The 19305-nt window shown below is 39.2% G+C and overlaps 1 protein-coding gene across 30 annotated transcripts in view; it reads right to left on the bottom strand.

The window, feature by feature from the left end:
- Positions 1-19305, bottom strand: part of LOC128686186 (nucleolar protein dao-5) — a 1503768-nt gene that overhangs the window by 211160 nt on the left and 1273303 nt on the right. For 23 of the 30 annotated variants that reach the window (XM_053772972.2, XM_053772989.2, XM_053772979.2 and 20 more), the window contains 2 exons: positions 13132-13314; positions 9631-10018 (listed from right to left, as the gene is read on the bottom strand). In XM_053772972.2, the coding sequence (XP_053628947.1) occupies positions 9631-10018; positions 13132-13314 (571 nt within the window). Of the gene's footprint in view, positions 1-9630; positions 10019-12951; positions 13101-13131; positions 13315-19305 lie in introns of those variants that run through there. The other 7 variants (XM_053772990.2, XM_070083182.1, XM_070083183.1 and 4 more) reach the window with 3 other exon arrangements.

The following is a 19305-nucleotide window of genomic DNA, read 5'->3' as shown; positions in this document are numbered from 1 at the left end:
AGCTAGTGGTCAGCCTCTGATATACTGTGTTTTACCTTAACAAGCAATGTAATGACAATTCTCTTGACTATACATTAACACTATCACACGGTACAACAGACCCAAAGACACTTTAGTTACTAGACAATTTTACACCACTGTGCAGTATTCTGGAGTTTCATACATGGGATGAGAGCCTTTCCCAATTCAAACCAACATATAATTGACCTTTCTCCTTGGGTCTGCTGCAGCACATAACAGGGTAAGTATATGGAAGCAGTTACTTTAACTCTTCAAAGCCTCATCACTCTAAGAAGGCAGTTTTCTTTGGTGGCTAAGAGAGCACTGATAGTAGAAAGTTAAAGCTTGGTTATATTGTACTTTCTACCACCAGCATCCTATAGTTATCACAATGCAGTAAGAGTAATGAATCAGAGTTCATCACCTCTTTATAGAGAAAGAATGCAACTTTCAATTTTGATTCACAAAGCCCTGCTTTATTAGTTGAATCTAAAATCTTTAGGAATCAGTCCCATGAATTTTCCACCTTCAATATTCTGATGAAAAACAGTCTTGTTGTCAGGCTGATGAGCAGCTATGAACATGTCCAACTGGATGTCAGATGTAAATATGTGGATGGGATGAGCACATGGCTATTACAAGATTCATGTTTATACTAACTCTCACCTGCTGAGACTATCACCAGATTAATCATGTGTGGGATTTTTGAATGTCAGAATGTTAGAGTAGTCTAGAGATAGTATAATAGCCCTCTCTCCCCATCTTACAATGCTTATTTGACCTAGGAGATGCCTGACTGACCATTATATCCCTCTTAGCTGAGAAGGGGTAGTGGGGGGGGGGGGGGGGTAACAGCTTTACTTCCTACCATGCAAGAGTGCCATGTGCCAAGTCACACCTGCCAGGTGGCACCTGCAATATGAGGGTCTGAGACCCTCATATTGCAGTTATTGAGTTATTACCTAGAGTTTACCTGGAGAGGGTTTCAGGGGTCAACGCTGCCATGGCCCAGTCTGAGACCAGGCCTCATGGTGAATCAGGGTCTGATCAACCAGGCTGTTACTGCTGGCCGCACGCAAGCTGACGTACAAACCACAGCCCGGTTGGTCAGGTACTGACTTTAGGTGCCTGTCCAGTGCCTTCTTGAAGACAGCCAGGGGTCTACTGGTAATCCCCCTTATGTATGCTGAGAGGCAATTGAACAGTCTTGGGCCCCGGACACTTAATGTATTGTCTCTCAGTGTACTCGTGGCACCCCTGCTTTTCATCGGGGGAATGTTGCATCTCCTGCCATGACTTTTGCTTTCATATGGAGTGATTTTCATGTGCAGGTTTGGTACCAATCCCTCCAGGACCTTCCAAGTGTATATTATCATGTATGTCTTTCACCTGTGTTCCGAGGGAATTCAGATCAAGGACATTCTGATAAAATGAGAGTGAGTAATTAATACACCTTGACCAGCTCTCTGGCAACAGTGCCCCAAGTTTGGTTGCCCAATGCAGGGTGGGCAGGCTGTGTTTAAATGCCCTGAGGGCAGTCTTGTGTGAGAATCCAGGAAAATAACACCATGGTTTGGCATGACTTCTCAACCAGGGAACCTGATTATCTGCATCTCCCAAAGTTCATTAGTGAGAGAAGATACTGGCCCATCTATTTATCATGTGCTCAAAAAGTTTCTCTGGGTCTAAGTGAATTCTTGGATTTAAGCCAGTATCCCCACACTATTGTGGACCTTTGCACAAGTGTGTTGCATGGCATTTAGAGTATAGTGATGGTGATAATTATGTGACATTTAGATGCAGAAACAGCTCTTATTATTAAGCCGGACACAATTTGACTAATGTCATATCCTGACATCACCCACCAGCCCAAGACAACAAACCCCAGGTAGACACTAACATACCCTGGGACAGGTAGTAAAGTCTGTTTCCTCACCTTGTTTATTAAACAAGATTATAATCCATAATTGGTGCAAGGCATGTAGGAAAAAAGTACAGCAGTGTTGGTATTGCAGTAGCAGGAAGCCTTTAAGTGCTGAAGCCTGTTATAGCGTCATATCAAGTGTTGTACTATACAGTGACCCTTTGTGTTCACCCCACTGATCTACTGGCAATGAACCCAGGAACCAGGTGCCAATAAGAACTCATCCTGGTAAGTAACAGAGTTTAGTGTACTTGTGATTTACAGCCCACTGTCGAGGGATTGTTCACCAGATGTCTACAGTGTGTGTGTGTGTGTGTGTGTGTGTTACAGCAGGCATTTCTCTGGGTGGAAGACCCTGATTAACAGTGTCAAGTAACTCGGATTGATTTTTTTTTTTTTATTAACACATCGGCTGATTCCCACCAAGGTAGGGTGGCCTGAAAAAGAAAAACTTTCATCATCATTCACTCCATCACAATCTTGGCAGAAGGGTGCTTTACATTAACAGTTATAAAACTGCAACAGTAATACCCCTCCTTCAGAGTGCAGACACTGTACTTCCCATCTCCAGGACTCGAGTCCGGCCTGCTGGTTTCCCTGAATCCCTTCATAAATGTTACTTTGCTTACACTCTAACAGCACATCAAGTATTAAAAACCATTTGTCTCCATACACTCCTACCAAATACGCTCACACATACTTGCTAGAAGTCCAAGCCCCTTGCACACAAAACCTCCTTTACACCCTCCCTCCAACATTTCCTCGGCCAACCCCTACCCCGCCTTCCCTCCACTACAGATTTATATACTCTTGAAGTCATTCTGTTTCGTTCCATTCTCTCTACATGTCCAAACCACCTCAGCAACCCCTCCTCAGCCCTCTGGATAATAGTTTTGGTTATATTTGATTATATTTGTATGTATTTATTCCTTGACATCATGGATGGTGGTTCAGTCAGATGAAGAGTAGACCTAACCTTGCGTTGCCTATGGACCAAACATATATTAAAAATTGTATTTCCGTTGATCAGTGCCTTCCAGTATTCGACTCAGCATTCATTACTCACCACACCAGTGCATGTATCTATCAACAGTGGAAAGAAAATTGCTAACCCCACTCCTAACCTAAAGTTTATTCTGAAAACAAAAGTTACTAATAACTATTGTGTAAAAGAGGATATTATGATTACTGGTGTGCAAGGAGGCTCTTTGCCCTGCCTACTGTTAACATTAAAATACTGCTATGTATTTACCTTGTCCAATGTGGTTAAAAATTTGTCAAGATAGACAGGACTTTACTAGCTCTGTACATTGTTGAGTGGCCCACTTGATTAAAGCACTTGTTTGTGATTATAGAGCAGGTTCTGGACCTGCAATGATCTGCATTTATGATATTGACAATTTGGAACAAATTAATTACTTATGAACACAGATTTGCCCTTCCAAATGGCAGGACTACTTATGACTGTGGAAGTATCACTTCCACTGAGCTAAAAATATAAATATTTAATATAAATGCTGTACTATACTATGTACTTCTTCTTTCTTTCAACGTACCAGCCGTATCCCACTGAGGTGGGGTGGCCCAAAAGAAAAACAAAAGTTTCGCCTTTTAAATTTAATAATATATACAGGAGAAGGGGTTACTAGCCCCTTGCTCCCAGCATTTTAGTCGCCTCTTACAACAAGCATGGCTTACGGAGGAAGAATTCTGTTACACTTCCCCATGGAAATAAGAGGAAACAGACAAGAACAAGAACTAGAAAGAAAATAGAAGAAAACCCAGAGGGGTATGTATATATATGCTTGTACATGTATGTGTAGTGTGACCTAAGTGTAAGTAGAAGTAGCAAGACGTACCTGAAGTCTTGCATGTTTATGAAACAGAAAAAAGGACACCAGCAATCCTACCATTATGTACTTGTACTATACTATGTCCTGACATTAATAAGTTGAGAATCTAGGAAACAAATAGATTTAGCAGTTAAAAACATAAGAGGGGGAGATGTTAGATTGGGAGATGGAGGTAAAGGGAAGATGGAAGGAATATTTGGAGGAACTGTTAGATAAGAAAGAAGAAAAGGAAGAAGTGATTTCATCCACTGGGCAGGAAGGAACAATATCTGGTAAGAGTGAGAAAGACCCAGATGCTAATGTGGGAGAAGTGGGTGTAGCATAGAGCTGAATAAAGGGGGTAAAGCAGATGGGATAGATAGAAACGTTAAAAACAGGTGGAGATACAGTTTTGGAATGGTTATGCATTTGTTCATTATATACATGAAAGGAAATTGCCCAAGGACTGGCAAAGAGAACACATAGTTAGTGTAAGGAAAAAGGGAACAAGAACTTGTAAGAATTATAGGGGATTAAGCTTGTTTGGTATACTAGGTAAAGTGTATGGCCGAGTAAGAAATGAAAGGATTAATTAAGGGTAAGACAGAAAGGAGGATTGTGGAGAAGAGGAGGAATGATTTAGGAAGGGTAGAGAATGTGTAGACAATGTATTTACAATGAACCATTTAAGTGAACAATACTTAAATAAAGAAAATGTTTTTGTCACATTTATGGATTTAGAAAAAAAATACGATGGCCTGGGGGAGATATGTAGCAGATGTTACAATTTATGAAATAAGTAGTAGATTAGTGAAAGCAGTAAAGTTCTTTTATGTGGATAGTTAGGCTCAGGTTAAAGTATGCAAGAAAGAGGGGAATTATTGTTCGGTAAAAGTAAGCCTCTGACAGGTGTATGTGATGGTCACCATTATTTAACCCTTTCAGGGTCCGTCCCGTAGATCTACGGCTTTACGTTCAGGGTCCAAACCGTAGATCTACGTCATGAGCTCAGCTCACTCTGATAAACTGTGAGTGGTACATTTGGGCCTAGATATGAGAGAATACATCTATGTGGTATGTGTGCACCACATAAAACAGATCCTGCAGCACACTGTGTATAATGAGAGAAAAAAAACTGAAATCATGATTTTTCGATTAAAACAGTGACTTTGCAGTGTTTTTTCGTATGTTTTTTATAGTTGTATTTGCGATTTCTTGGTCTCATTTGATAGAATGGAAGACATATTACAGGAAAAGAGATGATTTTGATTGGTTTTAGCACTAGAAATGGCTTGAAACTGAGCTCAAAGTAGCAGAAATGTTAAATTTTTGCCGATATTCAAGAGTAAACAAACGACCTCACACGTCTAATACACGCCAGCTGGTGGGTCTAATATGCATTCACAAATATGGTGATGATATTTATACAATTATTACAGTATTGCATAACAGTAAATTTTCTATTTTTTGGTGTGAATAAAAATTCATTATGTGAATAAAAAATAAAAATGGAATTTATTTGTAAAGCCTCAAAACATAACTAATGAACAGAGGAAATGTTAGTTTAGTTCCAGGAATACCTACATTGTTTATTCTGGACCCTATTTTGAAATTGGAATATTTTGAACTTTGTGTTAAATTGGCCAAATTAACAATTTCCAATCACTTTAATTTGTAGTTGAAACAGTTGACTTGGCGATTTCTTGTGCTCAATCGATAGAATAGAAGTAATACTAGTGAAATAGCTAAGAATTTGGTTGACTGGAATAATGTAATTGGCCTAAAATGGGAGTCAAAGTCGGCAAAATCGCTGATTCGTAAATATCGCTGACACATCAAAATTTGCGAGAGCATAATTTCGTCAATTTTCCATCAAATTTCATACTTTTTGTTTTATTACCTTCACAAAAAGATTCTCTACCATTTCATAAGAAAAAATAAAAAATTTTTTTTTTTTAAATTCTTGGACACTGGGGCACCACTTCAGATTTGGGCCTTGGACCCTGAAGGGGTTAACATAATTATAGATGGGGCTGTAAAAGAAGTGAATGGTAGGGTTTTGGGGAAAAATGTGGGATTAAAAATTACGAATTTGATACAAAGTGGGAGTTATCACAGTTTCTCTCTGCTTACGATACAGTTCTTTAGGGAGACTCGGAGAAGTTGCAAAGGTTGGTGGAGGAATTTGGGAGGGTATGTAAGAGGAGGAAATTAACAGTAAACAAATGATAGAACAAGGTAATGAGTAACAAAAAATCTAGGTAATGAAAGATTATTTATCAGAATGGATGAAGAAAATATAGAGGAAGGGAATATATTTAGATATTTGGGAATGAACTTGTTGGTGGATGAGTCTAGTAATTATGTGATAACCAGTAAAACAAATCAAGAGGCAGGAAGGCGAGTGGTATGGTGGAGCATCTCTGGAGTAAAAGAACTTTATCCATTGAGGCAAAAATGGATAATGCACCAGAGTATCATGGTACCAACACTGCTATGAGGGTGTGAAGCACGAGTTTTACGTTGCAGCAAGCAAGAAGCTGGAAGCAGTGGAGATCTTTATGTTTGAGGGCAATGTGTGTTGTGAATATTATGCCAAGAATTTGGCTTGGGGATTAGGTGTGGGGGTTACCAACAGTTTAACCCTTTGAGGGTCGACAGGTCCTCTCAGAGACTTGTTCTCAGGGTTGGCAAAAAAAAATTGTGATAAGATAGAGAATCTTTTCCCGATCATAATGACACCAAAAGTATGAAATTTGATGGAAAACTTACGGAATTATGCTCTCGCGAAGTTCGTGGTCTTGACAATGTTTACACATCGGCGATTTCACACACTTTGAGCCCTATTTTCGGTCAATTCCAGTGTACTAGTCGACAAAAATCATATCTATTTCGCTAGAACTCCATTTTTTCTATCTAATGAGTACAAGAAACCACCCATTTACTAATTTCAACTATCCAACAAAGTGGTCAGAAATTGGCAATTTTGCCAATTTCACATAAATTTCAGAAGATGCCAATTTCCAAATAGGGTCCACAATAAACTAGACAGATATTCCTGACACTAAAATAACATTTTCTCTGTTCATTAGTCACGTCCCCAGGCCCCTATTACATCTCTTTTGCTTTCTGCTCTAAATTTTTATTCTCACAAAAAAAATAAGATTTACTGTTATGCAGACTACTGCATTAGTGTAGAAATGGTATAAATAATATCAGCGCACTTGTGAAAGAATATTAGACTCATCAGTTGATGTGTATTGGACGCTTGGCATGATTTGTTTACTTTTGAACTTTGGTAAAAATCGAACATTTCTGCTACTTTGAGCTCAATTTCAAGGCACTTTTCATTGTAAAACCAGTCAAAATCATCTCAATTTCTGTATTATGTCTTCCATTCTATAAAATGAGACCAAGAAAACTAGAATATAACAATAAATACCATACAAAAATACAGTGCAAAGTCGCTGTTTTAATCCAAAAATACTTTCAAAGTTTTTTTTTTCTCATTACGCACTGTGTGCTGCAGGATTTTTTTATACTGCGCACACTGACCACATAGACCCATTCTTTCATGTGTAGGCCTACCAGCTTTCTCTCACTAGATTTGAGGGCGCTAGAATTTAGGCGTACTAGTACGTCAAAAACCCTGGGTCGTAAGACGTACTAGTACGTCCGAAACCCCCAAAGGGTTAATTGGAAGGGCTATCAGGACAAGAGAAGTAAGGACTGCATGGAGTTCTGCAGTGAACACAGAAATCTCTTGGTAAATGCACAATACAAGTTCTCACTGGTAAGCACCAGAAAGCAGAAAGTAAAACCCTCCATATAACGGACTTCGGAAACATGGAACAAAATCCTATGGGTCAGCCGATTCAAAAACAATGGACAAAGTCCTTTGGATAGAGAGCTGTCCATTATTATTACAATCACATCAAAATAATTTTTCTTCTATTCACCACAATTGCCATTACCGGCCACCCACTCCACTTTATTAGTCTGTTATGTAGAGGGTTCACTGTACCTGTTTGTAAAAACAATTATCCTTGAAGAATGTCCAAGGAGGGTGGGGAGAAAAATCAACCTTTCCCACTACAGACACATACAAGCTACAATCCAGGAGAGCAGCCTGGATCCAAAAACCAGACAGAACAGGAAATCAAGTCACTGAAGAGAGTTTAAACCTATGGAAAACCATTTCTTAAACTAGCAAGCCAGTGCTCTATCCACTGGACATGCCAGTCTCATAAAATTTTTCCAAATAGGTATACCTCTATACACACTAGGAAGGTTTGTACGGGCCCCACTGTAATCACAAATGTAGATTTTAATAGATGAATTTCACACCAATATGACTAGCTCAAATCCCTTCAAAGCCATTATGAACAACTTGAAAATCATAATGACACAACTGTAAACAACTCACTGAATAAATGGGTTTCAAGCTCTTGGCAAGCCAGTCCTAAAACTAGAAAGATATTGTACTATTCATTTGCTCATTGCATGATGATCAAAATTTACCTTCTCTTCTCCATGAAAATTGCAGAATGAGATGAACCCAAAACAGGTAGCACAGGCCTAGCTCTTCATGGACGAGTTCCAGGGAAAGCACACTAGACTCAACATAAGAGGGCCTCAACAGGGAGAGTATTGAATGCACCCATGCAAAGCAATATTCCTATGTGACAGACAAGATTTAGCGAGCACAAAAGGGACAAGTTGGTCGAGTACATCTAGCAGCCATACTGCAGCCTGGAGTGACATAGATTATATATAGGCAAAGCATGATCTGCCAGTCCACCCCCAGGTATGATGAGAAAGCAGCTTAAGAATGTCTAGCACCTGCAGAGAATCCACTTTCAAGTTGCTTTATATGTAAAGCCCATGTCAGGCTTCAAAGATCATTTCTAAAAATGTCACCTGCTGCTACTAGGAAAGGACCACACCATTGAGTAGCACATGGGGAGCCAGCTGTTTAACTCAGGACCAGGTAAAATTAACAGCCACTGCCACCTTCTTCAGAGTGGAAACCTGGTAGCCATTAGAAGCAGCTTATTCAATGATGTTGTCCACTACCACCTGCAGCCAGTGACAGGCTATCCTGGGAGTAGAAGTCACAACTATAAACTAAGGAGAAGAGTTGGTATAGTAATAGAAAATGGAATGAGTTACAAGAAGAGGTGATAAGTGCTAAAACCACTGAAAATTTTAAAACTTTATGATCAGTTAAATACTAAAGAAAGGATGTCACAAGCATATTGATGCTCCTGTAGCTACAAACAGGCAATTACACACACCCATGAAAATTCCAAGTCAAGACTCTTATGGCAAAGACAAATCTATAGCCTATAATATATTGTGTAGTAATTTTAAGTTTAGAACTTCAAAATACTGTATGTGTCTTTATGAGTCATCTATCATAAAAGTTCCATATGAAGCATTAAATTAAAACAACTATAATCAATAAATATATCATAATGCATCAGATTTAACAAGCCAATTAAATTAAGGAATATATTCATGTATATAAATGTGAATAAGCATTTTTTGCTGCCAAGCAGCAATTTTAGAATTGTAAATAATAATTTTGTCCAACCATTTCTTAAGCCAATAGAGTAACAGTTATAACAAAGAAAATTTCCAGTTGCAAGACAATGTATGTTGATCCAGAGAGCTTAATCTTTTCAGTTTCTATACTGATCACAATTCTATAAATACTAACATGAACAGCTTCTACAACACTAATAAATATACATAACTGCTTAACAAATTTGCTTTATTTGACCTAACCTCCCCTCCTCCACAACAGCCTGTGTCCATGTATGCAAAAAAGTTTTTGTGTGCATGTGTGTGTGTGTGTGTGCCCATGTGTACCTTTGGAGTGTCGCCATGCTACTCCGTCAGAGGGTGTGCGGCGGTGGCCCGGATGCCAAGCCGGGGTTGTCCCTGCAGCGTCGGTGCGAGCTGGTGGTGCCTGGTCTTGCTGGCCCTCCTGGTTGCCACCTTGCTGCTGCTGCTGCTGCTGCTGCTGCTGCTGAATGCCGCTGGCTGCCTCAGGGCCACCAGCTGCACCTTCTCCTACCTCCGGCCCATTTCCTCCACCGTGAATGCGACCCATCGACTTGGACTTACGCGGCGTACGTGGCAGTTGCTGATCGATGGCAGGTTGAGTGTCACTAGAGGGTGCGGCACGTCCTGCGCCTCCTGATGCTCCTCCGGCCACCCCGTTGGCGTTCACCTGGTTCTTCGTTGACTGCGGCGGCTGTGGAAGATGATACAAATATATGCTTGCACCTAAATGGCATTTAAAATTCCTTTGAGATGGATCTATCTTAACTGTCAATTTCTGAAAACCAATAACCCATGAGCTAAGCTTTCCAGTTTATTATCCAGTTTTTTAAGATGAAGTCACTGTCAATCAAACTACTGTATATTTCCCATTATCAATTTTAAAACAGCAGAATCATAATATTTACTGTTATTAGAACTTCCTCCCACTAGCAATTAGTGATGAGGTGCCAACTATATAGTACAATACTGTACATAGTACCATATACAATATTGAAAAACCATGGTCTTAAACCTACATGATGAACAATAATCATAAATGAGAAATGATGTGCATTAATTACTTAGCAAAATCAAGTTGGCAACTAACAAGGTTTAATGCACAATGAGCAGCAATAAATAATACTACAGAAACACATGCAGACATGATTACTGCAACAACAGTTATGACAATCTACATTGCCATTACAGTACAGTGTATACAAAAACTTTACATTAGCAATCTATGGATTGAAATAAAAATACAAGAGCACGAAGCCATGCTCTCAAGAACAAATTAGTCACTTTAAACACAAAAAAATACACCAACTATGTGTGTGGTGATGGCAATGCTTTATTCTGGGGTTATTTCTCTATAAAATCCACAAAGATCATGTAAGCAGATCATTTCTCCTTCACAGTACTGTATGTGCAGATTGCTTGGCGTTTTTCCTCCCTCGATTAGAATGAGATGTGAAATGCCAGATAAAACCTGAACCCTATCAAGGGTTAACAGCATACACACACTGCATTCACCTTTTCCACCCTCCCAATTACATGTGATTGACTCACAAAATCATAACCTGACTGCAAACAAACCACAGAACAGTTGGGCTTTGAACCCCTGGTGAGCGAGTCATACTGGCCTGGAGTTTTAAGACTCACTTGCCATGGGTACAAACCCCACCCATTCCATATTTTGTTTACATGTGATTACTTGTCTCAACTTGGCATTAAAAGCAGATGAACAGGACATTACTCTACTCTGTTTTGTCTATTACCAGATAGGGAGCAATAAGAGAAATTCACTTAATTGCTATTATACCTGGAAATGCCAAACAAGCTATGCATTAAAATTTATTACAGTACAGTGTAATTATAATACCTGGAATTACCTAAATTATTTGTAATTATCCTTCGTGTTTATAAAAGTACATAAATAAGAGCTATTCTTGTGGTGTTCTGTCTCTGCTAATTTGTCTCATACTCTCTTAAATATGGCAGTTATTGTAGCACTTACTACCTCTTCCTGCATCTCGCTTCAGCAGTCCTTAAATTGTCCATAACAATAACTAATAATTCTGGATAAAAGGCTTTGTTGTTTCTGGATATTGTTCACCCACACAGAGTGTTGTTTAATCCTAAATCCATTAAATCAGGATTTTACTATACAAACCCCCCCTTCTAAAAAAAAAAATTAATTACAATGAGAGGCTTAACCATTAAACTGTCCAAACGTAGATCTATGTTTTTTCAACATTTGAAAGTATGTAAAAAAAAGTAGATCTTCTCTTTTTTTTTTTTTACATTTGAAAACATGTAAAAAAAAACTTTGATCTACTTTTTTTTTGTTATATTTGAAAATATGTAAAAAAAAACAGATCTACTTTTGGAGCACTACGCATGTGAACATAAATTTGTTTGGACAGTTTAAGGGTTAAAATACTAAAATGTCTTCAGTCACTTATAGAAATAAAAGAGAATGTATGATAAACACAAATAAGGCTGTAAGTGGAAGAACAGATAAAAATGATTTATATATTGGTAGAGAACCTTCAGTAAGAAGAACAGGATCCAGTTTATAAATTTTGGAAAAAAAAAAAAAAAAATTTTACATAAAGTGAAATACAGGTTGGCCATCACTAATCCAGCATCAGCGAGACCTGTAGTGTGCCAGATTAGTGAGTTTGCCGGATTACAGAGTGGTTTGGTTAGAGAACTTAATAAACCTATCAATAGAGACTGCCACATCTTCCTCATTTTCATCACTGCTTTTACCTCCACTGGCTTGCTGCTGTGGATTTACAACTATCTGCACAATTTCTGAGTCAGTATAATGATGAAATTTAAAAGTATGCTAGCCAAAATCAGTGCCGGATTACTGATGGAACCGGATAACTGATTGCCAGATTAGTGATGGCTGACCTGTACTGAAATGGATCAAAAGAGGTATGGTAATAGTAGGTGCTATAATCATTGGAAATAAAAAAAATATGTAGTGATTAACTTAGTGAAGATGGAACACCACAAGCACGGCCCTGCTCCTATGACTATAAATGATAATTACAAACAGGTAATTACACAGACACCCAAAGAGAAAATATATACAGTACACAGACATGCAGTACATATAATTTTGAAAACTTCACAGTAACGCAAAAATTATGATGGGTAAAATAGTGCTACATGTATTCTGGAAGACGGATCATCTTGAGACCATCTTAATCTTTTATTATAGTTGAGTATTCCCATCATATTTTATCATTAATGAGAAAATTTTAAGATAAAATATATATAGTATATAGTTACTATATACATGAACAGCATATTTATATATTTATATTATAAATACAGTATTGGTATATTATATTTAAATGTTAAATGCATACTTTATTTTTTTTTATTAACCAATTAAAAGTAAAGAAGTTAGTTTCATAATAGTACACTCCAAATAGTTAAAAAAATACAGAACAAACTACAATGTACAGTACAAATGAGGTTTGTATCTGTTACCTGAAAACAGTGATAACTGTAAAGAAACTATGTAATATTTATCATTAACATGACACTAAAATATAATCTCAAGCTAAAATACATGATGGCAATGTATAAGTAATCAGCACTAAAATTCTAGCGTAGGCGACCAACCCTAGGAATGGTTAGGCCAGTCTGGCTGCCTTGGAGGACTGGAGCCCACAGAAGGGGTGTACTTCAGCAGATGGAGCCCAGAGCTAACAGCCCGCCAAACTCTCCAGATTCTACCTGGCTCCTCTTCCCTCTAGTAAAGCCGGGAGGGCAGGCTGCGCCTTCAGGACAATGAAACATTACCTTTTCCACCTCGAGGAGAGGGGCGGCCTCAGGGCCCCTGGCGGAGGGTGTCCTCCTGACCCAGGCGAATTGGGTCTTGTACTCTGATACAAGAAAACTATCATCATCTAGGTCTCTGCCTAGGGGCCCCTCGGAACGACTGCGGTGTGATGGTTGTAGGAAGCGGCGGCTGCGTTCCTCCGACTGTAAGGAAAGGTGAGCTCAGCCCCAAGAAGCAGACACGCATACACGCACAAACTAAAGGTTACTACATAGATCATTGGTGGCAGCAGTGAGATACCGTGCAGCAGCTGGTGTTGTCAGTGGTAAGAAAATAAGTGGTGATGAAACAGGTGGTGGAGCTGGTAGAAGATGGTGTCTGACCATTGAAGCACAAATGTAGATAGTGCTGTGTGTACACACACACACACACATACACACACACACACACACACACACACACACACACACACACCCACACATTGTGAGTGAAAGAGCTGGGCACAAATGCTTCAAAAAAATCACAAGCCCACAAATTACAAATGAACACTGATTTCAAAATAGTGTTGGACTGGTCAAAATGCTGGCCAATTTTAATTTTAATTTATTGTGGTATTGTGCATTATATTAAATAAATGTCCCATAAAGAATTCATTGAAAATGTGGTAACAATGGCACCACGGTCACTCGTGAGACTGCAGGTGCAAACTTATGGTTACAGTTAATGAAGAAGTTCAGTGCCACTTTTTTTTGTAGACTACAAGTATATATTTGTACACTAGGAGTTAAAGTTGTTTGTAAGACAACTTATCAAGTGGCAAAGTTATATAAGCATTAGAAATCCAAGTCATAATTATAAAACTGAAATTTAACTAAATGAGCTTCTATTAACCCCTTCACTGCTGGGACCCCCAAAATTAAAAGTGCTGACAGTGTCAGGAATTTAAAAAACAAAATCTGAAATGGTAGAGAATCTTTTTCTTTGTGCCCAGACTGCCACGTTGGCATTCTGGGTGCAATTTATGCATTGGTAATTTTATCCACTTTGAGTCCTATTTTAAGCCAATTCCACTGCTCAGTTCGATCAAATTCTTAGCTATTTCACTAGTATGCCTTCCATTCCATCAACTGAGCACAAGAAACTGCCCATTCAAAAAACAGAACTACCCTATAAAGTGAAAAGTTTATAATTTCACCAATTTTACACAAAATTAAAAAAAATTCACTTTAAAAATAGTCTAAAATAAACACTGCAGACATTCCAGCCACTAAAACAATATTTCTTCTGTTCATTAATCATGTTCTCAGGCTTTTCCTATATTAATTACACTTGCCACCCATTTTGAATTTATCACACAAAACTGAAGTTTTACCCTATTTCTCAGCTATGACTGGTCATACTTTAGAATGTCTCAATAATTGAACCAGGCCTAATGAAAACCCATAAAACAGGTAGGGGTAGGGGAGCAGGGGGGGCTTACATGTCCACAAGTGAAGTGTCAACAATTGAAAATTTCCACTAATTTGAGCCCAATTTGAAGATGCTCTCAGTCCTGAAACTAACCAGAATCATTTCTATTTCATCCATTGTATCAAATAATTCCAAGAAACTGTCAATAAGACCATAAAATGCATTCTAGAAAACACCTCAACTTTGCTATTTTAAACCAAAAATAAGGTCAGAGGTTTGCATTTCCCATCATGCACTTCATGGAGCAGAATTTTTTTTATACTATGCAGGTGAAATTGCAGACCTTAAGAATATTCAGAGAACTTTCACGGCACATATAAGTACAATAAAGTACATACCTAAATTACTGAGAACTGTTGAAGTCCCTTGATTTGTGCTCCATGGAACGCAGGTGAGAAAGACACACGATAATGTACATCTGGAAAATCCTCGAGGGACCAGTCCCAAATTTGCACATCAAAATCACTCATTACATAAGCAGAAGACTCAGCAGAAGATGCAACATCCCCCCTCAATGAAAAGCAGGGGCATTAAGAGTATGCTAAGAGACAACACAATAAGTTTCATGGACCTAAGACTGTTCAAATGCCTCTCAGCATACATAAGGGGGATTACCAATAGACCCCTAGAGCTGGACAGGAATCTAATTAGTACCTGACCAGCTGAGCTGTGGCATGTACATTGGTTTACATACAGCAAGTAGTAACAGTCTGGTTGATCAGGTCCTGATCCACTACAAGGCCTGGTCAGACTGGGCCATGGAGGCATTGACCCAACCCCTCCCCCCCCCAGGTATACTCCCTACACAGATTCATTCTCTCGTGTCCAGGACAAAATTTATTACTCGTAGCTTATCTAAAAAAGCCGAGTTCAAAACGTAGATCTACATGAGTGACGCTGGCATCAGTAACAGATCTTTGCAAGAGGAAGTGAAAGGGTGAAATGCAATTTTGTAACAACTTATTGTTACTGAACCTCACTCAGTACATTTACCTGTGATTGGTCCCAGGAATCATGTTTCCCTCAACCTGGTCCCAGACTGGGCCTCACTGGTGATCTTATTAGTGCCTGCTGCATTTGACTTGGCTTGGCTTCAGCACTAATATCTGGCTGATCAGAGCTTCTGTAAAGAACTTACTAGTTCTATCTTAAAGGCAGTTATGGGTCTACTGACAATCACCTTTATATCAGAAGGAAGGCTACAGAAAGCCTTCTAACCCTTCATACCTATGTGAAGAGTTATCTTTTTGTGTACTTATCGTACCCCTGCTTTTCACTGGGATACATATATTTCACCACCTACCACACCTCCTGATCTTGTAATGAGTAACTTCAAAGTGAACATTTGGAACTAGTCCTTCCAGAATGTTCCATGTGTAAATTACATTTTTCTTACCTGATCTCCATAGAGTGCAATTTGAGGAATTTTATAAGTTCCCCAAAATTTAGATGTTTGTACAGAGAAATTTCATGGTCAATATAAATTTATTCTCTGAAGATCTGCAATTTTACCTGCCTTAAACAGGGGCTGCTATACAGCAGTATCCTAGTCAAGGTGACCTAAAGAGTGTCATCACTGTTTAGGTAACTTTTCTTTTGACAGCTCCTTTTATTCATCCTATCACTTTTCTTGCAGTTGTGGTAACAGCACTATTGTGATCCTTGAATATAAGAATTCCAACACAGATACTCCTAAATCTCTAACATTCCTGTTCCCTTCTACTGAGTGTTTTGATTACTCTCATTATATAATTTGTGGTGTTAAGCAGCTGCATGCATATTTGAGCAACTCCATCTTATGATCTGTTCAACTGATCACACCCAATAAACTTTAGTACCCATTTCTATATTTTATCATTAAAGTAACTTTTAATAGTTGAGTACTTTTTGCTTTACATTTCTTTGAAAGACATGAAAAGAAAAGCCAAGAGTAATGTAAAGGTTAGGCTCAGGTGCTGCTTATTTTATATCTTATGAGACTACAATAGGGAATGATCCTCTGTTTCCTAACATGGGTGTAAAATCTAGCTGGGAGTGGTAGGCCAGCAGATGATTAACCACTTAACACATTAACCCAGTGGCCCGGTGGCCAGAGCTCCTGCTTCACACACGGAGGGCCCGGGTTTGATTCCCGGCGGGTGGAAACATTTTGACACGTTTCCTTACACCTGTTGTCCTGTTCACCTAGCAGCAAATAGGTACCTGGGTGTTAGTCGACTGGTGTGGGTCGCATCCTGGGGGACAAGATTAAGGACCCCAATGGAAATAAGTTAGACAGTCCTCGATGACACACTGACTTTCTTGGGTTATCCTGGGTGGCTAGCCCTCCGGGGTTAAAAATCCGAACGAAATCTTATCTTATCTTATCTATCTAACAAGGACCCATGTGAAAAGAGAGAGTCCTGTTTCCTGTACCCCAGTGAAGTGCCTGAATGAGTATTAGTAGTTAGGATGAGCCTATTAGGGCCAAGTGTTCTCCCCCTGAGGTTACTAGGCAATACCTAAGCCTGACAGAAATTAATTTAAGTATTGTACTATATATGTACTGCAGTTTCACACCAAGGCCCTCTTTGGCAAAATAAATAGTGCACTGGAGATGAAGCTTGTATACAAAGGCAGGTCACACAAATTAAGTCATTTCCAATGAAAAGTCCCAAGCAGGAACATGTGACCCCGGAGAAAGAGTTGTAAGAGCATCAGGTTTCTGCTAGAATGGCAGGATGTTTCAAGATCTGTCATGCACTTAAAACCAATGCCAGAATTTTGCGCTTATACTATCCTGTGCATATCTAAAAGATCACAAATGTTCAGTTACTCTAGTGATTCACTTTCTACCAGCTTGTCTAATTTATGATTGCTTATAGTTTTGCAAGTAATTTCATATACAATGCATTAGGTATATCAAGGATGTTTTTCTTTAACTACTGGTTCAACAATTACTTATTTGGGATGGGTAATGAGGCACAATTTTGTTACAAGCACGATACATTTCTTGGGTTCTCCAAGTCTTTGTGGCAGGGAATTTATAATACAGTATGTGTCCATTGTATTGCTCTTTTTTTTCTCTCTTACTGGGTCTATACAGTTTCTGGAAAAAAAAAAAAAAAAAAAAAAAAAAAAAACTTGCTGAATTTTCAACCAAATAAAGGAAATGAATTAGATAGTCTTATGTCTGGCATCCCCCAGAGTTGGGCTAACAAGACAGAAGTGCAAAGTGCTCAGCAGCCTAAAGTCCATGTTAAAGGGAGGTGTTGTCATACTCGCCATTCGTCCCTTTTGTACCGCTCGATTGTTTACTTTGCAACCACCTACAGTTGTTGCTATGGATCACGCTGGGTCGGTAGATGCTGTATGTAAGGAGAAGATTCATATTATCCCTCTCAAGGAACAGGGTCCCCTGTGAAGGATATTTCTGGGATGCACATCACAGTCTGTCTGGAACCATCAAAGTTTACAAGCAACCTGTCTCACGGCACCACTTCCATTAGGACAAGGGGGTCTGGGAGGCCCAGGAAGGCCACCCAATGAACTGACATAATTCTGAAGAAGGAACATACGCTAAAGCCTACAATTACTGCTCAGGCTTTAAAGAACAAGCATCCTGATATCCTGGGAGAAGTAGGTGTGTTCATTCCCCAACATCACCTCCAAAAGGATCTGAGGATGCCATATCAAAGGGCTGCCATAAAATCCCTTATCACCAATTGTATGAGTAAAGCTTGCTTTGCTCTTTGTGAACAGTACAAGGATTAGACCATGGATGATAGGAAGAACATCATGTTTTGTGATGATTCGACAATTTGTATCAGGAATGTTTCAAAGTGGGTTTGTAATCCAAGTGGATGACAATCAGAAGAGTCAAACATCCTGCCAGGGTCATGGTTTGGGAGTGTTACTTTTGGTGGATAAACTGCTGTAATCTGTTGGACCAGAGGTTAGTCTTTATTGAAGATCATTTGTTGACCACCACTGCATTGGAAGCAGCCAGGCTGGCTGACACTTTTGAGGCTAACCGCTCCTTGTCCAAGCGGTCTAATTTTTCTTCCCAACAGCCTGGCATGAATAGAGATAGTCATGGACCTGTCCCTGACTGCAGGACGAAGTGGCAGAATGAAAGTGAACAACGACGCCAACCTACTAAGTTGTCTGGTGAGCAACAATATCATACTAGCAGTCAACCTCGTTAGCGACGACATCAAACTCATGGTGAACAATGACATCAGTACCCAGAGCGGCGCCAGCCACAAAATCAACAAGGAGCTAAGTTAAAGTATGAGGTAACCTGTTACCATTGTCATAAACTGGGCCACATCAAGTCCAATTGTCCAGTTAAGCCTCAACCCATAGGAAAAATCAACATCCTCCCTTTTGAGATGAACCAGAAAGAAGTAGAGTGAGGCATGGCCCCATACCACATCTCTCTTCAGGAGAATGAAAAAAAAATGATATACAAGGTCCTCTGCAAGTGCTCAAGGAAGGATGGATGGGAGAAGATGCCTGCATAGCACTTTACAGCCCTTCTTCAAAGGTTGCAGGTGGCCCGTCAGTTAGCTAAGGCTAACTTAAAATCTACTCAAAACACTATAAAACAGAGGTATGACAGAAACACAAAGTTTCGCTCCTTCAATCCAGGAGACAAGGTGCTGGTGCAGGAACCTGTACCTGACCATACCTTAAAAGCTATATTTATGGAACCCATGCAAATCATAAGTAAAATCTCTGAT

This window comes from Cherax quadricarinatus, chromosome 9 (genome assembly GCF_038502225.1).
Source record: "Cherax quadricarinatus isolate ZL_2023a chromosome 9, ASM3850222v1, whole genome shotgun sequence".
Lineage (NCBI taxonomy): Eukaryota > Metazoa > Arthropoda > Malacostraca > Decapoda > Parastacidae > Cherax > Cherax quadricarinatus.
Note: the sequence above shows the minus strand (reverse complement) of the source record. Positions and strands in the feature narration are given on the sequence as shown.